The sequence below is a fragment of the Vicia villosa genome, linkage group LG3 (assembly GCF_029867415.1).
Source record: "Vicia villosa cultivar HV-30 ecotype Madison, WI linkage group LG3, Vvil1.0, whole genome shotgun sequence".
Lineage (NCBI taxonomy): Eukaryota > Viridiplantae > Streptophyta > Magnoliopsida > Fabales > Fabaceae > Vicia > Vicia villosa.
In genome coordinates this window covers 70,903,559-70,925,223 of record NC_081182.1, presented here as the reverse complement: position 1 = coordinate 70,925,223, position 21,665 = coordinate 70,903,559, and the positions used below count along the sequence as shown (strand labels likewise).

At 33.7% G+C, this 21,665-nt stretch overlaps 1 protein-coding gene across 1 annotated transcript; it reads left to right on the top strand.

Moving 5' to 3' along the window:
- Window positions 1-330: 330 nt before the first annotated feature.
- Window positions 331-21,414, top strand: LOC131661831 (protease Do-like 7). Its single transcript, XM_058931470.1, has 24 exons — window positions 331-843; window positions 944-1,014; window positions 2,269-2,403; window positions 2,940-2,998; window positions 3,106-3,142; window positions 3,617-3,742; window positions 3,879-3,968; window positions 5,380-5,445; window positions 5,544-5,600; window positions 5,685-5,750; window positions 6,622-6,729; window positions 7,799-7,879; window positions 8,370-8,419; window positions 9,365-9,530; window positions 10,374-10,880; window positions 11,110-11,292; window positions 11,389-11,494; window positions 12,043-12,213; window positions 12,296-12,375; window positions 14,675-14,902; window positions 18,701-18,916; window positions 19,041-19,198; window positions 20,155-20,266; window positions 20,923-21,414. Exons 1-24 carry the CDS (start codon window positions 558-560, stop codon window positions 21,097-21,099), a joined length of 3,336 nt encoding a protein of 1,111 aa, XP_058787453.1. The 5' UTR covers window positions 331-557; the 3' UTR covers window positions 21,100-21,414.
- Window positions 21,415-21,665: the final 251 nt, after the last annotated feature.

Sequence of the window (21,665 nt, the reverse complement as noted above, 5' to 3'; positions counted from 1 at the left end):
TTAGGAAAAGGAGAGAAAGCATGACCAAAAGAGCATGAGAGGATCCAATCTCCTAGTAACACATAGCTATAGAGTGCTTACACAAAAAAAAAAGAAAAACACACACATAAAGAGTGAGAAGTGAGATGTACAACAAAATACAAGTAAGCAATTTACGACAGTACAATCACTTATCTTTCGGAACTAGAACTATAATGGTTGCACGTGCGACACATAAAAAGAAAAAAGTACTGTAATAAAAACTGTAAAAAAATCTAAAACAAAAATTTACAGTAAAAAAGGAAATGAAAGCAATGAACAAATAATAATAATATTTTAAGAAGAAAATGGTTTTCATCTGAGATGATCATTGGATCAGAATTGAAACACGAGTGGGATTGATAATTTATTGGCAGTGTTGTTCTCACTTCTCATCGGAAAAGAAAAACACGTAACTCGTCAAGTTGAAAAGCGAGAGTAGGACTGTATAGTTGACACTTCTTAGTTGAGTTGAGTTTTGAGTTGAGTTGAGTTTCACTCCGATTCACTTCAATCATCGATTAAACCCTAATCACTGAATGGAAGATCCATCGGAGAGGTTGGGATCGGGTGATTTGGATTCCGTCTCCGCAGTTAAGACCGACGACTTCTCCATGGAAATTGATCCGCCTTTTCAGGAAAACGCTGTAACAGCCGAGGACTGGCGGAAGTCTCTCAGCAAAGTCGTTCCTGCAGTCGTCGTTCTTCGGATAACCGCTACTCGTGCTTTCGATACTGAGTCCGCTTCCGCCAGCTACGCTACTGGTTTTGTCGTTGATAAACGCCGTGGTATTATTCTCACCAATCGCCATGTCGTCAAGCCTGGTATGCTCGCTGTGCGCTAGTTTTAGTTCTCTTTCTGTTCTATTCAGTTCGCGTTAACTATTGCTAACTTGTTGTTCTTGCTTCTGTTTTGAATGTGCAGGACCTGTTGTTGCAGAAGCTATGTTTTTGAACCGGGAAGAGGTTCCGGTGCATCCTATATACAGAGATCCAGTGAGTGAGCTTTGCTTTCGATTTTCTGTTTTTATCTTATCTTAAACATGATATTCTCATTGAGTGATTCCTTCTTATCGCGCTTAATGCTTTTATTTGGTGTTTAAATTGACATGACAAAATGATTCCTCTTTTGTTATATTTTGTGATAATCAAATTTCAGCATGATATGACAGTAAAATTCATATGCTGGACCTGCTCAAATTATATTCTGTGCATATGTTTAAGTTCTATAAATAATTATTCTGGTTCTCAGATTATTCTTTTCTTCTAATTGGATGTGTTTGGACTGATGGAATGTGATGGAATGGAGTGATATTTAAGTAGATTCCATTGTTTGGATTTTCATACCACCCAATTTGGGGTGCATGTAATGAAATGAATTAATTTGTTCTATTCTGTTGCGTAAAATTATAAAAAATACTCAAATAATGGAATGAAATCTATGTTTGGATATGTAAAAAAGAACGGAGCGAAATGGAGTGGAGCGGAATGGAATAAAGATGTCATTCCATTGTTTGGGTACGTCATGATGGAATAGAGTAATTTTGTCATCCCGCCAAAATTGGAGGGTACAAAAAATGATGGAATGGGATGGAATGCATTCCATCCGAGATCGCTCCATTCCAGTTTTTTTTAATTGATCCAAACGATGGAACATAACTTTATTCCATTCCGCTCCATTCCATCATATTCCATCAATCCAAACATACCCGAATCATGTTCTATTCTGCTTTGCTCTGTTCTATTCCATCATAATAAGTTAACTTATATTGTGATAGCTTATAAGCTCTTTGACTAAAAAAGATTCATTTGGTAATCGTAATTTTCTCAAGAGTTTATAATTTATTTTTATTAACTTATAATAGTAGCGTTTTTTGATAAGTTAATTTGAGTAGTTTATAGCTTATCATTTTCTCTTTCAATTTAACCCTTGTTATTTTAATTAAATAAATCAAATATTGATTGAACATATATTTTAAAGTTAATTTAACCGATAATTCTACCAATCACTACAAATTCAATTAGTTATTAGTTATCCGTTATAAGTTAGTTTATTAACTACCCACAATTTTTTTTACCAAACATAGACTAATTCTTATTTATTTGATTAATTAGTTAGTGTTGAGAATATATATATATATATATATATATATATATATATATATATATATATATATATATATATATATATAAATATATTTTGATATTATGAGAATTAGTTTTTATTCTTCTTTTTCTGTGTGGCTATAGGTTCATGATTTTGGGTTCTTTCGGTATGATCCTAGTGCTATACAATTTCTAAACTATGAAGAGATACCTCTTGCTCCCGAGGGTGCTTGTGTTGGATTAGAAATCAGAGTTGTTGGTAATGATAGTGGTGAGAAGGTATAAACAATATTCACTTCTCTGATTTTGTCTCTGGTTTCATTGTTCATTGATTTTTAGTTTAGATCATTTAGATAAGCATGTTTCATTAAGTAGTTCAATTGTTCTCTTTTTCCTGTTGCACTCTTGCATATTTCTTTTTGTCTTAATTGATTCTTGTTAGAAGAAGGGTAACTGAGTCGAGTTCTGTTGCTTTTGATAGTTTTCTTGGCTAATTGACCATGTCAAGAGAACATTATTGCAAAAAGCTTAAAGGTAGTGTTGACTTCTGCAGTTTTTTTAGTTCTGAGTTTTTTTTTGTTTCTCATCATTGTCAATTTTGAATATCTACATCCATTTGTTTGTAAAATCAAGTGGCATATCAAATATTATTTTTCCTAACGTTGGTAGGTCAAAATGGTATGCTTTCATGGTTAAGTCTTGTTTATCGTTACCACTTGCTCTTTATTGATGTTAGATGGACCCTGACTTCTAGTGTTACCTGGGTTTATGTTATTCCAATTATTTTGTATGATATTTTTGGCTTTAACTTCCAGGTTTCCATTTTGGCTGGTACTCTTGCTCGTTTGGACAGGGATGCTCCTCACTATAAAAAGTATGGTGTCAAATAACTGTAACTTGTTCTTCTTATATGTTTGTTATGGGCTACGGCTCCTTTCAGAACAGGGGGAACTAAGATTGTTGAACTATTTTTTGATGCAGGGATGGGTATAATGACTTCAACACATTCTATATGCAAGTAAGTGGGAATAAGTGCTTATAACTTTTTTCTTCACATTTTTCTTCAAAATCTCAAACTATGACTTTGTTTATGGTATTTTCTTTTTCCTTCTGTCTGTAATTTGTAACATTGTGTAATATTTTTCCTTGGTTTTATTTGAAGTGTATAAGTATCTTTATAATTCGTCCAAATGCCAATTTAAAGGCTTCCCTAGTTTTTTTATTACTTAGAAATATGGCAGGATAAACAAAATGGGACTTCACTCCTTAAAATGCTAGGCTGAGAAAATAAGCTTTAGGGGGTCAAACCAATTTGTCTTCATTTGGCAACTTAATTTGTGATTGAGTGATTTATTTGACACGGGTTCTAAGCCGCTTTGATATGGGTTTATAGTAACTTTACATGGTCAGACTCTCGTACTGAGTGTGTAGCAAATTAGAAGTTGGTCATTACTTGATTGCAACTATATGATTTTTGATATTTGCTTTACAGGCAGCATCTGGGACCAAAGGAGGATCAAGTGGTTCCCCAGTTATAGATTGGCAAGGCAGGGCAGTTGGCCTGAATGCTGGGAGCAAGACAACAAGTGCATCAGCATTCTTTTTACCTCTAGAACGAGTGAGCTCTTACTAAATATTTGTCGAACTTGTGTGACACTTCACGTAGTAACCAAGCAGAAGCATGACTCTTCAAGTGGGGAGTAACTCATTCAATATTGAAAAGGGAGCAACTAAATACATGATTTACTTTTCAGGTTGTGAGAGCATTAAGGTATCTTCAAAAGGGGAGAGAAACATATGTTGATAAATGGATGGCAGTTTCTATACCTCGCGGTACACTTCAGGTTTGACCTTGAAATTATTCTTCAAAGGTTCTTCCTTTAATGTTTTTCTCGTAATTCACTATTAAATATATTTTATTATAATTGTAATTTTATAATAGAAATATAATATAATTTAATGAAACTTGAATATTTGTATGCTACATTGTTTATATTTACAATGTTTAAATTTTTTTCAATGGAGTTTTCCACTATTTTCTGTAAGTTGAATCATTCTACTGTGACAAATGATAGTAAGCCATAATGATGTCTTGTTTATTTTTTTGAATGGCAGTAAGACAATTTATTTCCACACATTGACCGACATCTTCATGAAAGAGAGGTAGAAGATAGGGATTGAATTAAGGACCGAGTTTATAAGGACTGAATTAAGGACCGAGTTTATAAGGACCATCGTGCCACCAAGACTAACATATCTATTGCTCCAAGAACCAAGCCTATTAGAAATGAGATCAATTAGAGGCTTTCAGGCGTACTCTCTTCAAGGGTTGGCGGTCCCCCACATATAGATCAAGGTACTTAAATGGGTTTAGGGTTGTACTTAAATGGGAGAGAACCCACTTAATAGTTCAAGAAACGCTCTGCCACCCCAAGAAAGAACTACTCAAATTAACATTAACACCTAGCACACAACTCTCTGCAAACTTAAATCGATGCCCGAAGCTATTACAAAGCATCAAAGCATTGTTAGAAGAGTCTAGAGGTTGTCAAGATCTAAGTCTAGATCATAAAATCTTATGATTTTGCGATCTATCTCACCCCAACAATCCAAATCTTAACTAGAATCGTGTATTGTAGCAAGATTGCTGCAAAACCATAACCAAAATGTGAAAAGATCGTGGCACCGATGATTTTGTATGATCGTAGCCAGTTCCGGCCATGATATGCCGTTTTCTGGCAACTGCCATTACAAGCCGAGAAGGATGGCAAGATGCAGAGGCACAACAATTTTGGTTCAATGAATGCCTTTTGAAATGATGAAGTTTTAGATTGAGGGTTTAGAGAATAAACATCTCGAGTGTAGGGTTTATTGACTTGGCCCATTATTTCATTAGTTTTTTTTATAATAAGCCCATCTCTTATTTGATGTGTTTCCATATTTAACTTGAAATGATTGCATACACTTGTGTTTTAATTAGTAAAGTCAATATTTTTTTCAATTCCTCGCATTTTTTCCCGTTTGTCTACTCATTATACTTGTTTAGATTGTGGATGAGATGAGTGTATTTGTGAGAGTTTCCAATTTAGTACTTTATGTTTTGTTTCTATTCCTTTCATCCTTAATCTGCTTATGTGCTCAATTTTTCTCATTTCATATTAAATGCGATGACTGCAGAGTTTTTCTTCCTTTTTTACTAATTAAATGGGTGTTTCCTTTAGATATGAGGCGATAACTGTGTAAAATATGATACAGGTGACTTTTCTCCATAAAGGGTTTGATGAGACTCGTCGACTTGGCCTTAGAAGTGAGACAGAGCAGGTTGTTCTAGTCTTTGTTTTTTCATTTTATATCTTTATCCAGTCGCAATATCCTTTAAATATGCCTTGCATTATTTACACTGCATTTGATTCTTTCAGACAGTACGGCATGCTTCTCCTGCCAGTGAAACTGGAATGCTTGTTGTGGAATCTGCAGTAAGCAAATTGTTATGTAGAATTTTAATTTTCCACGAGATGCCATTCGATTTCAATTTTTTTGGCTTTATTCTTTTTGTTTAGGTGCCAGGTGGTCCAGGCTATAAACATTTGGAACCGGGTGATGTACTTGTTCGTGTCAATGGCGAGGTAAGTCTGCTTGATGGGAAATCCTGCTCCTTCTCAAAAAAATAATCCTTTTCATTTTCTTTTGACAAAATAAAATACAATTAAAAAATGACAGTGAGACAGAGGATAAATTAGAGATTTTATTATAATTTATAATCTAAAGGATAAAATTAGGACCATAGAGTTAAACACTACTTCAATTAGCTCATTTACCAAGGACATTTTTTTAATATTTAAAATGACAAATGTTGGTGAATTGTTGTTAGTAATGTTATCGAGGGGAGTGGAACCTAGAACCCCATATCTCTTCACTCCTAATGTTCCTCCCCAAAACAACATTATTATTCCTCACCTAAGACATCAAATTTGTTTAGCAAGCTTATAAGCTAGTAAAATAAGCAATAAGCTAGCTAGAATGTGTTGTCCAACATATTCATTGTCTTTGCTGAATCTTTTATGGTTTACATTTCTTCTAAAGATTGAAAGTTGGGCATAAAAGGCCATACTTGGTTGTGGACGACTGGACGGCTGATGCAATGGGAAAACAAATTATTAGGAGCAACACATTGGGATGGAAGTGATTGTACTGTTGTACATCCAAACTGCTGCTTATGCTATAAATAAGTTATATATGACAAGGAGACTAGTTTTGGAAAAGTACAAATGTGAATTGCATTCTGCTATTTGTTATTGTTATCCATTTGTTCATGAAAAAGTATTGTTTGCCAGGAATCCTAAATAACACCTTTATTCTTTTGTTAACTTAGAAGATTTTCCTGTGTTTGATGATTGGTTTCAACAGTTACTCCCTTGCATTTGAAAACTACAAAAAATTGTATTTTCACGTCCTTGTTCCGGTGGTCTCATATGTTTAACTGTGATATTATTGCAGGTCATAACTCAATTCCTGAAACTGGAGACTATACTTGATGACAGTGTAAACTCAAACATCGAATTACAAATTGAAAGAGGTGGTGTGTCAAAGAGTTTAACTCTAATGGTGAGAGTTTTATGGCTCCGATATATATATATATATATATATATATATATATATATATATATATATATATATATATATATATATATATATATTTCATTAGTACTGTTTCACATACCCAACTACTTATATTTTCTATGGGAAAGCACCATGGTGAATCGGTGATTCCCCTCTTTCTGAAGGGAGTGCCTGAAGAAATCCAATCTTCATAAAATTATACAAATAAATTGAAGATGTGTCGTCACAATCGTACTTTGTAATTTGTACACTCACCAATTTTATCAAGCTTTAGCCTGAGAAGCTCTGAAAGTACAGTTAGTTTAGTAGCCTAGAATGTTCAAGGTTATCGAAATTGCGTTTTAGATTGTGACGGATTAATATGGTGTCAAGTACTTTATGGTTGTCTAAGTTCCCAATAATATATAGCCAAGTAATAATACTTAAAATCCATTAAAAAAGTAATAATATCAAAACTTAAAAACGCTCGTCAATATGTTTATGTGTATAATTTTCGTACAATTTTTAATTTTAGAAGAATATTACGATCCTATGTTTTACGATCTTGCTACCCCCTCCGGTCTCACGTAATTAATTGGGTACGATCTTACAATCCTGGCTGCAATCTAGGTATTACAATCTAGCTACTCCCATATCCAGATCTTTAGCAAAACCTTGATCTTGATGATATTGAGAATGGTACTGTTTCAATAACATTGTCTGAAAGTGCTGAAGTGGCTAGTAAGTTTCTTAAGCTTTTGTGTTCCTTTAACCGTTGTTAGCAAATGTGTGGTGATTATATTTTTGGGCTTGACCTGACATGTGACGTGACCAAACAGTATTCAACTCAAACAAGCAATCTAACCTGACACCCCTCACCGTGCCACCCATGAAATAGGGAGATATTTACCTGACAGTCAGTACACTACTTGTAAGAATCTGATAAAAATATAAAAACTAGGTTCCTAGTTGCTACTACAAACTTGGGTTGTGATTTGACTTGTTTGCTTGAATAATATTACAAAGTAAAATTATTGCTTAAGGCTGTGCTTACTTTTTGAAATGTTCATCTCAGGTGCAAGATCTGCACTCAATAACTCCCAATTATTTCTTGCAAGTTAGTGGAGCAATAATCCATCCTCTTTCATATCAGCAGGTTAGTTAGATTACATTTGAAAAGTTTTCTGTATTTATATTGTCTTCTCAGAAAAAAAAAGTTGAATATAATTTTGCCTGCATTTAAGAGGCCAAAGGAGATGGTATTCAAATTGAAAAACTTGTCTAGAATATTTAACATCTTCCTGAAAATTATTAAATTAGTATAAAGTAGCTATTGACCTTTTTCTTTCATTCTATTGGTACATCTGTCTGTAGGTGCCTTCTTCTATTAAATTACTGTTTTCCATAAATGGCCAATTTTCCATCTCATATGTCTGAAATAAAGTACCAGTTTGTTTCTTATTGTGGTTGCTACTGCAGCATAGTTATCTGGATTGGTAACTTGTCATGGTGTTGTATAATAACCGACATGTTTTTCGCATTTGAACTCCGAATATGTTAAGCAGCCCTCCACAGGTTGCTTTTATTGCTCTTCGAATTTTAAGCTACCTTTCTCATTATGGTCATGTTTATCACCTTCAATGCAGGCTAGGAACTTCCGATTTCAATGTGGTCTTGTTTATGTGACAGAACCGGGGTATGTATACTTATACAAACAATGATTATTCCATACTTATTAGTTAATTCTATGTTACAAAAAATTGGATATTTGTTTGAATTTATAGGTTACGCATATGAAAATTATAACTAGTATAGGTTAGTCGAATTGCTGATTTGTTATAACTTTGTGATGATCTGGTGAGTTATTTCTTCATGTATTTATGATTTACTCTCTTCACTATTATAAGCAAAAATATCAATTTCACATTGATTAAGTTAGTAATAAACAATAAATTTGTTAATTTCATGTAAAACACGAGTAAAATTTATTAAACTATCCTTGTTGACATTTATTAAAGTTCGACATAACTCTTCCTTACAAAACCGGCTTTAAAACCGGCTTGTAAGGTGAGGGGTGTCACTCTATATAAACTCTTTCAATGTTCTATCTCTAACCAATGTGGGACGTTAGGATCTTTCTAACACGCCCCCTCACGCACAACACTCTTTGGGTTGATTCGTGAATATAAACGGTGGGCGGCCCATGATCCGATCGAAAGGGGTGTCGCTCTATATAAATTCTTTCAATGCTCTATCTCTAACCAATGTGGGACTTTAGGATTTTCCAAACAATATTTAATGAATTACCAACTCTATTAAATATATTTTGAATAAAATGAAGGGTATATTAGTAACACTAGCATTAAATAGCTTGAAAGTTATAAAACTTTTGCTTATAATAATGACCAAAATTTTGTCTTTATTTTCTTCTTATAATAGTGACCAGAGGGAGAGGGAGTATTAAATTCTATTACTTAAAGTTGTTCGGTCACTTGACAAATTCACCAATAATTTTTAGTGTAGCATCACTCGAGTCATGCACAAGGGTCATTGCTAAAAGGAGAAGATATTTGTGATGCTTATTTAACATTTTGGTATAAGGCATGTGATTTGTTGAACATATGACAATCACCTTTTGCAGATATATGCTCTTTAAAGCAGGAGTTCCCCGCCATGCAATAATTAAAAAATTTGCTGGTGAAGAAATATCTTGCCTTGAGGAACTAATATCAGTTCTGTCTAAGCTATCAAGGGGTGCTCGAGTACCATTGGAGTATATAAGCTACGTGGATCGTCATCGAAGGAAGGTAAGGTTACTATAGAGTTAAAATATACATGATATAAATGTGTATTTGGAGATACTATAATTTTCTGTTGTTGTAAGGTAACTTTCTTAAAATTTCTTAATCTTTTTAAACTTTCACGTGCAATAAAATTATGTCCTTGTGGTTCATTTTCTATAACAAACCCTCATTTGTTGGAATGTGTAAGATATTTCTGTTGGAGTTATGGTTTTTGAAAAGTAAGAGGGAAATAAAAAGAGGTTGAGTATCATCTATAAGAACTTGATAGTAACTTGATATAAAAGGCTAAATATTAACTCTATTTATAGGGATACATAACAAAAATAAATAGGGAAGTCAAGAAACTAATCATAATAACCATGTAATATGGAAACTAATACTAGGAGATAATCTAAGATACTGAGAGATTATAAACTAATTTTATGGGATAAACTAAGATACTTAATTATAATATAATATGAAAAAAAATTTAGTACTCACTTCGTTTCATTTTAAGTGTCTCCTTTGAGTTTAGCACAATTTTATGTTTATAAGTAGTTATGTTGATTACAATGATAAATTTAGTTTCATTTACTAAAATTTCCTTATTAATTGTGGTTATTGGAGTTGAAATACAAAAAATAAGGGTATGGTTGTTGTATTGACATAATTTGATTCTTGTAGCCGACCCCATTGAATTGGATAGAGCTTGGTTGTTGTATTGACTTTTTAACACGATACTATTTCATGATCGAAGCAGCAGTTATATTTTGTATCTATATTCTTTTGGTACTTTAGTTTACCGTGATCTCATAGAGGTATGACCCATTTCTAATTATGTTTCATGAACTTGTCTAATGGCTGTAGTCGGTGTTAGTGACGGTTGATCGCCACGAATGGTATGCTCCTCCCCAGATATACACTCGAGACGACAGTACTGGCCTGTGGATTGCTAAACCTGCTTTTCAGTCTGAATCCCCTTTTCTATCATCTGGGACTAAAGATGTTGGAAGTCTGGCCAGCAGTCCAATTTCATTAACTGGTGAGCATGCTTGTGGGGGAGATGTGTCTGAAGGTAACCATCATGAGTTGGTTGATGGTGTCACTAGCATGGAAACTAATTACGAAGAATCTTCAGAGGGTGTATCTCACCACAGTGGATCTGATGGGATAGTAAAAAAACGGAGAGTAGATGATTTATCAACTGATGGAAGTGTAGCTGATATTTCCTTAAATGAATCCGAGGAAACTAAGCTAGAAAAGTCAGGTGCCATACAGGATGATGGGTTAATGGACTATCAAGGCGCAACTGCTGCTACCGCAAATGCATCGATAACTGAACGTGTGATTGAGTCTACTCTGGTGATGTTTGAGGTAGTTTTTGAAATTTATCACAATTCTGATCATTGACTTGACTTAGCATATATTTTACTGCAGCATTTCAGTATCTGTGTTCATTCGTCTTGGCAATTATGTCCGTGTTAATTCTGTTTTTGTATTTACCACCTCTTCTACGAGTTAGGTCTCAGTGCTCTATGCTGTAGTATGGTAATGGTACTGACTTGCTGGTTTTCCCATGGTTCTTAATTACTCTCATCTTCAGGTGCATGTTCCTCCGTCTTGTATGCTTGATGGTGTTCATTCGCAGCATTTTTTTGGAACGGGTGTCATAATATATCAAACTCAAGATATGGGATTGGTTGCAGTTGACAAGAATACTGTTGCAGTATCTTCCTCTGATGTGTTGCTATCTTTTGCTGCTTTCCCCATTGAAATTCCTGGAGAGGTAAATCTTTCTTATAGAATTTGTTGCTAATAATATAAAATGAATGAACAAGAAGACAGACTTTCTTTAGCTTGGTGTCTTTTTTCTTAACGGTAGGTGGTGTTTCTCCATCCTGTTCACAATTATGCTCTCATATCATATGACCCATCTGCCTTGGGACCTGTTGGTGCTTCAGTGGTTCGTGCTGCAGAGTTACTTCCAGGTGGGTTTGACCATGTCATTTTTTAAGTTTAGACTGTTTGAAGGTTGCTTTATTCAATCCACTTTTGATGATGAATAGCATGTTTCACTCTCAGTGACTCAAACATTTCCATCTATTCTTTGACTGAATTGATAAAAGCTAACTGGCTACCCTGGACTAAAATAAAAAGAAATTAAGAATAGTAATAAAGAAGTTATGATTTTCTATTGCTTCAAAGCCTGATTTCTTCAATCCTCTTTCTGTCGAGTCAAACTGGTCTTACCAATGAGGGTAGTATGATTAAAATGAAAATGATTAACTTTTTGTGGACTTTATCACTATGTATCTTTGCAGTTAGATACATAATTGTTTTCATTTTGTATGGAAGTTCTTCTGGTAGTAAATGATTAAATAAATCTAACAAGAGATGTGGGAACTTTTAAAAGGTAAAATGTGATTTGCTGAATTATGAACAAATATATACATTTTAGATGTTTGTGAGCATTGCACTTTCATGATGATTTTTTTATTTCTGTATTGACGAAATATCAGTACATTTCTTTGTTCAGAGCCAGCATTATGCCGAGGAGATTCTGTTTACCTTGTGGGCTTAAGCAGAAGCCTTCAAGCAACTTCTAGGAAATCAGTTGTTACCAATCCTTGCGCTGCATTAAATATAGGATCGGCAGACTCCCCACGTTACAGAGCAACAAATATGGAAGTTATTGAGCTTGATACTGGTATATTTGGATGTTTTCATTTTTTTAACCAACGTAATACTCATTTAGATAAATGTCTTACTCTTCATGTGTTTGAATACAGATTTTGGTAGTTCATTTTCGGGTGTGCTAACAGACGAACATGGAAGGGTCCAGGCTTTATGGGGAAGCTTCTCTACTCAGGTTCTTACCAGTTATCCTCATGCTTGCTTACCAGGATGGATCTGGACATTTTTCATTGGGCCCAAGATAAGAAAAAATGCTAAAGTAAATTGGATGATAAACAATTAATTCAGACATTAAAATAAAAAAATTCAGACATTAAAATAAAAAATGCATTGTAAGCCTTTTCTAAATATCTGTGTGCTTTTGGATGAGTTTATTCTTTAGCATAATATGAGCACCCTTTTTACTAGACCTCCAAATATTCAAACTTACTGCTTCTTTTTTAATTATTAAATAAAATAAATTAGCACCAGATTTGGGTGATAAACACCCCCCCCTTTCCCTCAAGTTTTACTACGAGCTACTCTTGGGTTTTACTCTAATAGCTTAAACAAAATATATGGTTTGTATAAAATTGCATTACCCATTTCAAAGGCAGGAGGCGCCACAAGCCACATCAAGGGAATATGTTTACTTAATGACTTTCTAATGATGGACTGCCTGTTGGAATTGACCCCGACCATTATATAGTCCAAACCTACCTCAATACTAATTTCAAAATGAAGTTAAAAAAGAATAAGCAGACTTTGTCAATATATGATACCATAATAATTAAAATCCCCTAACGAAAGGCTTTAAACAATGTACATATTCTACCATAGTTTTTAGTCTTCTAATTTGTATAGTACTCCAATAAAACCTAACTTCAGACAGTTGTGATAGCTTTTGGCTTTCTCATTTGTATAGTACTCCCTCCATTCCTTATTATAAGTTAAATTTAACTTTTTAGATTCATTGAATAAATGATGTATCTAGGCTATATATAGACAGTCTATATATAGACTAGATACATCATTTATTGAAGTAAAAAGTCAAATTTACTTATAAAAGAGAATGGAGGGTATATAATAAAGCCTAACTTCAAACAGTTGTGATAGTATTTGGTCTTCTCATTTGGTTGGTATAATAAATCCTAACTTCAAACAGTTGTGATAGTATTTGGTCTTCTCATTTGGTTAGTATAATAAATCCTAACTTCAAACAGTTGTGGCAGTGTTTGGTCTTCTCATTTGTATAATATAATAAAGCCTAACTTAAAACAATTGTATCTTCGTAGAAGAAGAAAAAGAGAAGAAAGATGAAAACTGGGAAAAGACGAGACAAGACAATATTTACTCATACTTCAAAAGACTACCATATGGTGGGTTGGTCCTTGAAGTCTATATGCCATTACTCCGTTTCATTTAAATTCATAATATTAATTAGAAAGACCTTTAGCTGTTTTGAAGTATTCTTATAAAATTGAATCACAAATCTTAGAAGAAAAATAATACAAGTCTTAACAAGAATATTCATGTGATTGAGTAATGTTAGTGTGACACAGCTGATACAAAATGCCTGAAATTTGGCAGAATTCAAGTGTAGTTTTTGGGCTACTTAAAAGTGTAGGGACTAGGGAATAGGGACCACCCATCCATATAAGAACTAACAAGCATCACATATTATTTTAGCAAAAAACAAATTCAAGAAAATATAGGAGGGAAATGGTAGAGCAATGGAAATATTGTAATCTCGTCTTCTGGTGTTTTGTAGAGAATATGATAAATAAGATGACTAATTATTTTCATACCACATTGTAGGCATAACTGAATGTCCAGATGAATAAATAATATAATTATGATATTTATTAATATACTATTCTGATTAACTTTATCTCTAACTTAAAATAAGAAAAATAAGGGAATGATGATTTTTTAAGTGTGTTATCATTGTATTATCACTTCCTCTTATGTAGTGTGGTCTCTCTATTGTTATTTATTCATTATCTGATTTTTTTTCCTAGCAAGTATCAAATGATCATGGTTGATTAATTTCAACCCTAATTTATTCTTATTATTATGTACATAAACAAGTCACAGTTACAGTTTTTTTTTGGGTGGTATTAGATGTGACTTGTGACAATTAGAGATTTTTTAGGTTTGTTGCAAACATCTATAATGTGACATGCCCACCCACCCTAGGTTGTGGCCACTCTGCATAAATAAAGCCTTAATCTATATTGAACTAACTTCAAAATATTTAACAGTGAAAAAGGAAGCAGTAATATTTCATTAGACCTATATTTAAAATAAACTTCCTAACTATGAACATTATTATTTTTTTAATTCTGTTTTTGCAAAAGGGTTGATTTTGATGTGATTACTAATTCATTCATATTTTGCAAAAGAGAGGGGGAGGGTTATATAATGAACCCTGACTGCTTGTAAAATGTGTTGTATTTTTTTATTTATTATCTGAACGAATTTCCATGTTACAGCTGAAATTCAGTGGCAGTACATCAGAAGATCATCAATTCGTGAGGGGAATGCCGATTTATGCAATAAGCCAGGTCCTGGATAAGATCATATCTGCTGCAAATGGGCCACCTCTTCTCATAAATGGTGTCAAAAGGCCTATGCCACTTGTGAGAATATTAGAAGTTGAACTTTATCCAACATTACTTTCAAAGGCTCGCAGTTTTGGATTAAGCGATGTTTGGATTCAGGTATGATGGATGCTCCTTTATGGTTTGCGTTTTCTCTTTAGAATATTTACTTTCTTTCTATGGATTACCTTTTTGAACTTTTTCCACTTTATTGGCATTAAAAGAATGCAAAGCTGCAGCTTTCTATTTTATGATGTATATCCACAGAAGAATTTTAGATTTTGTTCTCTCTCATTAGAACCACATTTAAGCCCTTCATGTACATGATATGATGATGTCTAATTCCGACTGAAGCTGAATTATTTATGTCGGAAAACCAAAAATTTATTCACTAGTCACAACTCACAAGTTATTTATGGTTTAGATTTTGTGTGTGAACCTTAGTATAATGTCTTTCAAGTTTCAACTAATGGCATGTCAAACATACCATCATTCCGTTCTTGACATCTATTGGAGTTTGCTGGTGTTTAAATTCCACTCCATCTGGCTAACTGAAATTATTAAACTAGAAGCATTATGAATTAAATATTTAATACAGCTCTGATATAAGTGAAATTAAATAATAGTTTTAATATGAAAGGTATTATGGATGGGAAACTAGGATCATTAAGGATGCATATTCAATTTTACTAGGATCATTAAGGATGCATATTCAAATCTCTCCAACAATAATACACCTCCAATGTTCAAAATTAGTATTTGATTTACTAATTACTAAATGAAAATCATGTACTATATACATGATGAATGTGTATTGTCACATGTTGCGGTGGCTAAAAATGATTTGAAACACTAATACCCATTGATGATTACCTAAATTACAAATTTAGTTAATGAAGGTTGATTTTGTTGGCAAGGAGTTGATTCATACCTCACAAGGGCGTGAGTTCAACTCCTGCTGCCGACGTGAAGATCTCTTTGACGGGTAATATAATATATTAGCGCTCTCTGAGTCTTAGGCTTTATTTGCGAGTTTGGAAGGAAAGGGAGGGAAAAAGATGATTAGAGAGAAAAATAGATGATTTTTAACTTTTTTTAAGAGCTTTTAAGTAGAATGATAAATAAACACTTATTATTTAGATTATTATAGCAACATAGATTGGATTGAAAGAATTTATTTAAACCCTCCCAAGTTCTCCAAAATCCTCATCCAATACAATTTTTGAGTTCCACCAAATTAAGAAAATTGTGTTATAAGGAAAAATAAACCCTCCAAAGCCCTCCTTCTCAAATCATTAAATTTTTTCTACTACATCTTTCCTTTTCTCAAAGCCCTCCCCTCCCTTCCCCTCCAAACTCGCAAACAAAGCCTTAGAGTGTGTTTGGATGAGGTAATTGAGAATTTTTAAGTAATTCAAAATTTTAAGCAATTCAAATGATTCAATTGAAATTCATTTATTTTTAAATTTTTGGGCCATTTTTCGTAAATTTAAAAATTTTTGAGCCAAATTTAAAATATGAAAAATAAGGACCAATTTGCAATTTTTGAAAATTTTAAAGGACTAATTTGTAAAATTTGAAAATTATTAGGGACTTATTTGTAATTTTTTGAAAATTTTGATGGCACGTTTGTAATTTTTATAAAATATAAGGACCATCTTGCAAAATTTCAAAAATTTCAAATTCTTTACTTTTTGGTGTCATTTGAAATTCCTTAAATTTAACTTATAAAATACCTCATAAATTTACATCATTTTAACAATTCTCCATGTTTTTTATCCTAACAATGGATTTTGATCAAGTCATTTTAAATTCCCTCAAAAAATTACTTTTTCTCATTAAAATGCTTCATCTAAACACACTCTTAGGCTTTGTTTGAAAGTTTGGAGGGGGAAGGGATTGAAAAAAGGGAAGGTTAAAGTGGAAAGAATTGAAGGATCTCTTTTTGAGGGCTTCCGTAAATTATTCAAATATATTTTATGTTATAGTATTTTGAAAATTAAAAATATAATAAAGATAAACATTCATTTAACATTCTATACAAAACACAACTTCAAAAAATGTCAAATTTTTTTTTTTAAACAAATCCCCTCCCCCAAAGCCTTCCCCTCCCCTCCAAACTCTCATACAAAACCTTTAAAATTTGTTGTGACCCTTTGCTCCCCCAGAACCAAACTTGCCAAAACTTTTGTTATGCAATTTTTTTTTACAGTTTTCCATTTTGTTAAAAATAATCATGCGGACTGTCTGTACCATGCTGCCTTTGGTAATCTCTACCGATGGTCCCGGATAGGATTGAGCTAAGCCTAAAACAAAGGTCCTACAGAGCGTTCCCCATAGAGCTAGGGTGGCTAAGGCATCAGTGCAATATGGAGAATGTGGAAGTAAGAATGATGTGACATTGTGATGTGAGGAGGTAGTTATAGGAGGAGAGAGAGAGAGAGAAAAGGGGAATCTGAAGCAAAACGGGATGTTCATGAAGTGAATTGTTTTTCATTGTCTTTGAGCATACAACTTGGGCTATGAGAGATTAGTATGTTGTTCTGTTACTGTTAAGTGGTTAGTTAGTTGGTGGATTAGAGAGATAGTTAGGCCCAACAAGGCATGCTGCCTATAAATAGAGGATTGATTGGGGGGAGCATCTTGTTAATTGAGTGAATTACAGGCTTTTTGGTATTAGGAGCTGGGAAGACCCTCGAAGCTTTGCCATTTGCCATTGTTTTATAATCCAGGAATTATTTCATGTTTTCTACAATAATATCACTTGGTTTCCATCAGCTGGTATCAGAGTTGTTTTTACTCGGGTGAATTTAGGAATTAAGCAAGAGTTTTTGGTAGGAAGATGCCTGCCTAGTTGATTCCAATATTTGGTGGAAGGAAAGCCTACTTGTGGCTAATATAGGTAGCGATATTTTGAGGGCAGAAGAATGCCGGAAGAGATGAAACTATGGTGGGTTGTTGCATTTTCATTGAGGGAGGCTCTTGTTGGGTGGGTTTCCCGAAAAGGGAGCAGTACAAATGCTTCCTGGTGGAATTTTTTGAAGGCCATGTTCCAGCCTGATGTGTTCAATATTCTGAATAAGAGGGATCAGGAATCCTTGGTATTGAGGAAAGAAGTTCCTAAAGAAAATAAGCAACAATCAGGAGGGATGGGAATCTCAAAAGAAGTAGGAGAATCGGAAGATAGAAGCAACAGTGAAGTTGCATAGGTGGAGAGCAAGAGCAGCAACATAGGAAAAGAAGCATTCGTGGGTTAGGCAGAATCTAGATCCTCAATAGCTGGGACCTTGTTGCTCAGTTTTTAGTTAATAAGCAGTCTCCCATTCTAAGATAGGAATCACTTCCTATCAGTTTCATGGAATGGTTACTTTTGATGAAATTGTTTATTTTTTCCTATTATATCATTTACTATTTATTATCTCATTCCACCTATTTATCCCTCCATTAAATACTTAAAGGTATTATAGACAAAACAATAATTAATGTTGCATTGAATATTGAAAACGACAAGTAATGAGGGAAAGAGGGAGTATATATCAAGAAGAGTTTCGGGTGCTATTCTTTATTAAAGTAGGGGATGTTACTGTTTCTTTCTGAAGCAGGAGTAGATTTTAGTGTAGTTTAGACTAATATCAAAACGGTATAATAAACGTACTTATATGGTTCTAGAATTGGAATTATGGATTGTAGCACTGCTGATAAGTTGTCCTCAGTTTTCCTGTTTCTTCTTTGTTCATTTTTACCCAGAAATTATTTGAAGCAAGACCAAGATTAATTATAATGTCTATTGTTAACCTGCTCTTTAGTTACTCTTAGATTCTGTTAGACCGTTACCTTCTCTCACTCCTTGAAAGAACTAGCTTTGATACTGCCATTATCATGATTTGTTATTAATGGTTTTTGGTAAGATTATTGCAGGCGCTTGTTAAGAAAGATCCAATAAGACGGCAGGTTTTACGTGTTAAAGGTTGTTTGGCTGGATCAAAGGCTGAGAATCTTTTGGAGCAAGGAGACATGATTTTAGCAATCAATAAAAAACCAGTCACATGCTTCCTTGACATTGAAAATGCTTGCCAAGCCTTAGATAAATCTAATACCAATGATGGCTTGCTCCAGATGACTATTTTTCGGCAGGTACGTTGAAAATATTCAGCCTTTTCTGGTTTAGAGTTTGTAGATCTCGCTGAATGAACTGTTGTCTTATTTATCGAGGCACTTGGGTGATAACTTCATGATTGATTTGTGTGATTTTATCTAGGGACGAGAGGTTGAACTTCTTGTGGGAACAGATGTTAGGGATGGAAATGGCACAACCCGTACAGTTAATTGGTGTGGTTGTGTAGTTCAAGATCCACATTCAGCGGTACGCGCTCTTGGATTTCTTCCTGAAGAGGGTCACGGTGTATATGTGGCAAGGTACGCTTTTAGCTTTGAGCATGTAACTTTTTAATTCTTGAAAAGTGTAAATTGCTAATTAGTTAATAGCTGCATGGTAGGGTTTTCGTTTAATATTAATATTGCAAGTAAAATTGTAGGAGGGCTTACTCTTGTTATTATCATTAGCAAGCTCACTTAGACTGTGAGTCAGATTGGATAAAGTTCTCAAGAAGCACTTACATAAAGAAATATTAAAAACATCTTGCAAGTACAATGTGTTTTTGAAATAATAGCTCTTATAAATTAAAATTAGCTTCTATCTATTTTCTTTCCAGTAATTCTCTTATTTGACTTCTTCATAAGCATCTATAAGCTAATACCAAGTTTTGGCTAAGTGAAGAACAATGAACTTAGTTTAATACAGAAGCTCCCACCACAAGTGTTTGGATCCTCTCCTTCCTTTCTAGCACAAAAAGACTAAGGGTGGTAGAGAGTTATAGAGAGAGATGGAAAGTAAGAGGAGATAAAGAGGATGAAAAAGATGTAGAGTATTTGGATAGAGAGTATCCAAATCCAATCCAAATTAGGCCTTTGTTATCCATGCTTGCAAATTGTTGTCATGCCTCTACTGCATGTGATGGACCAATGTGTCTTGATGAATGTAGATAGAGTTTGAGGACATGTAGACCAATTATAAAACTGTATGCTTGTACATGTAGGATGTGCTAAACACATCATTCCTGTCACAGCGTAAATAACAAACAAGTTTGTTTTTTTGTAGCAAATGTATTTTTCAGTTATAGACAAATGATTAATTTGTTACCAAAAAACATTAGCACAGATTTGTTACAAACATCTAATTTAAAAGACCACAAATGTGTTTGATTAAAAATAATATACTTGCTACATTTTGTTTATTCGTGAACATGGACCAGCATTTTACTTGCATGCTTGTCTGACTAAGCATCAGCTTATAAAATTTGTCAATTTCACAGGTGGTGTCACGGGAGTCCGGTACATAGATATGGTCTGTATGCTCTTCAGTGGATAGTTGAAATTAATGGAAAGCCAACTCCAGATCTAGATTCTTTTGTTAATGTGACTAAGGTACAATATTTTTTTATGCATGGATGCAACTTGCAGAGTTGCCTTTTTTTTTTCCTTCCTAGTTAGAGCTTATATTTAATATGAAGTGGTAAATCGGCCGTAATATTGAATATACTGCATTCAATGGTAAAAATGTTATAACCTCAACCTCAAGTGATATTCAAGTTCCACCCGGAGACAATTGTAAAATGACTATTAGTATGAATGTTATTAATAATATTTTCTCATTCTCCACTTTTAAAAAAAATAAAATTGAATACATTACATTAAATGGCTGCCTGGTGTACATGAGGCATCGTTGCATTATTGGTAAAAAGTCTGACTAGGTCACGATCCAAGGACGAGGCCAAGGAATGTGAACCAAAATTGAAATTTTGCCCAGATGTGACGGTGACTTTTCTCCGCATTTTTCCTTGAATGTGTGCTTAAACTCTATGTGTAGCAAGGTTTCTATATTATATGATTGAATACTTGCATAATTTAGGTTGAGTTACTAATACTTTTTAGTATAAAGCATTTATGGAATTTATAAAACTGTTTGATGTTTTAACGTGCCTCAGTGTTTGTGGACTTTTTCTGCCTCAGTGTAATTGTTCTCATGATATGATACTTCTGTTTCGTGAATGCATTGTAATTATTTTCATGAATTTTTGCAGGAATTAGAGCATGGAGAGTTTGTTCGTATTAGAACAATTCACCTCAATGGAAAGCCAAGAGTCCTAACATTGAAGCAAGATTTGCACTACTGGCCTACATGGGAATTGAGATTTAATCCAGACACTGCAGTTTGGCATCGAAATGTAATCAAGGCATTGAACTGCAATTCTGTATGAATCAGAAGAGTATAGTATAAATTATACGTCCCTACCTAAGCAGCAGCCCAGGAGCAAAGACGTCTTCCAAGTTTTGATTCGCGATTTGGCAGTGCTGACTTGATCTAGATTTGACGCCCTTCGTCCAATACTCTATTGCATTGCCATGTTTGACTAGTGACAAGTTATGAAGCATTCGATTCAGGCTGGCAACAAGTTATTTCGACTCTGCACCACATTATTTAACCTCTTGGATAATTATAATTTATAGTATCATATACTGGAAAACTTGGATAATTATGAAAAAATTAAATAAGTATTTATAATTTTTTATTATGTATTAACAAGAAAGTTAGCTTCTGTCTTTTCTTTGCCTTGTTAATATTTTACCAAACTCCTGCTCTTGTATTTTCTTCACTTGCTTCATTAAAGTGTAATTGTGATTGAAAAACTTCGAACGATAAGTATTTTTCGTACAACCCGTTGTGTATTTCAATTGTAGTTTTGATTTTCTTTTCTCGCAGTCGCAGCTTAACTTAATCAATGGCCGAGACTACTGGCAAATAAAACATAAAAAAAAATCGGTT

Excerpts from the sequence above, each read along its gene's own strand:
- LOC131661831 (XM_058931470.1), top strand. The coding sequence starts at position 558 with ATGGAAGATCCATCGGAGAGGTTGGGATCGGGTGATTTGGATTCCGTC. Across the intron at positions 6,730-7,798 it reads CAAAGAGTTTAACTCTAATG|GTGCAAGATCTGCACTCAAT; the intron begins GTGAGAGTTTTA and ends TGTTCATCTCAG. Across the intron at positions 18,917-19,040 it reads AGATGACTATTTTTCGGCAG|GGACGAGAGGTTGAACTTCT; the intron begins GTACGTTGAAAA and ends GATTTTATCTAG.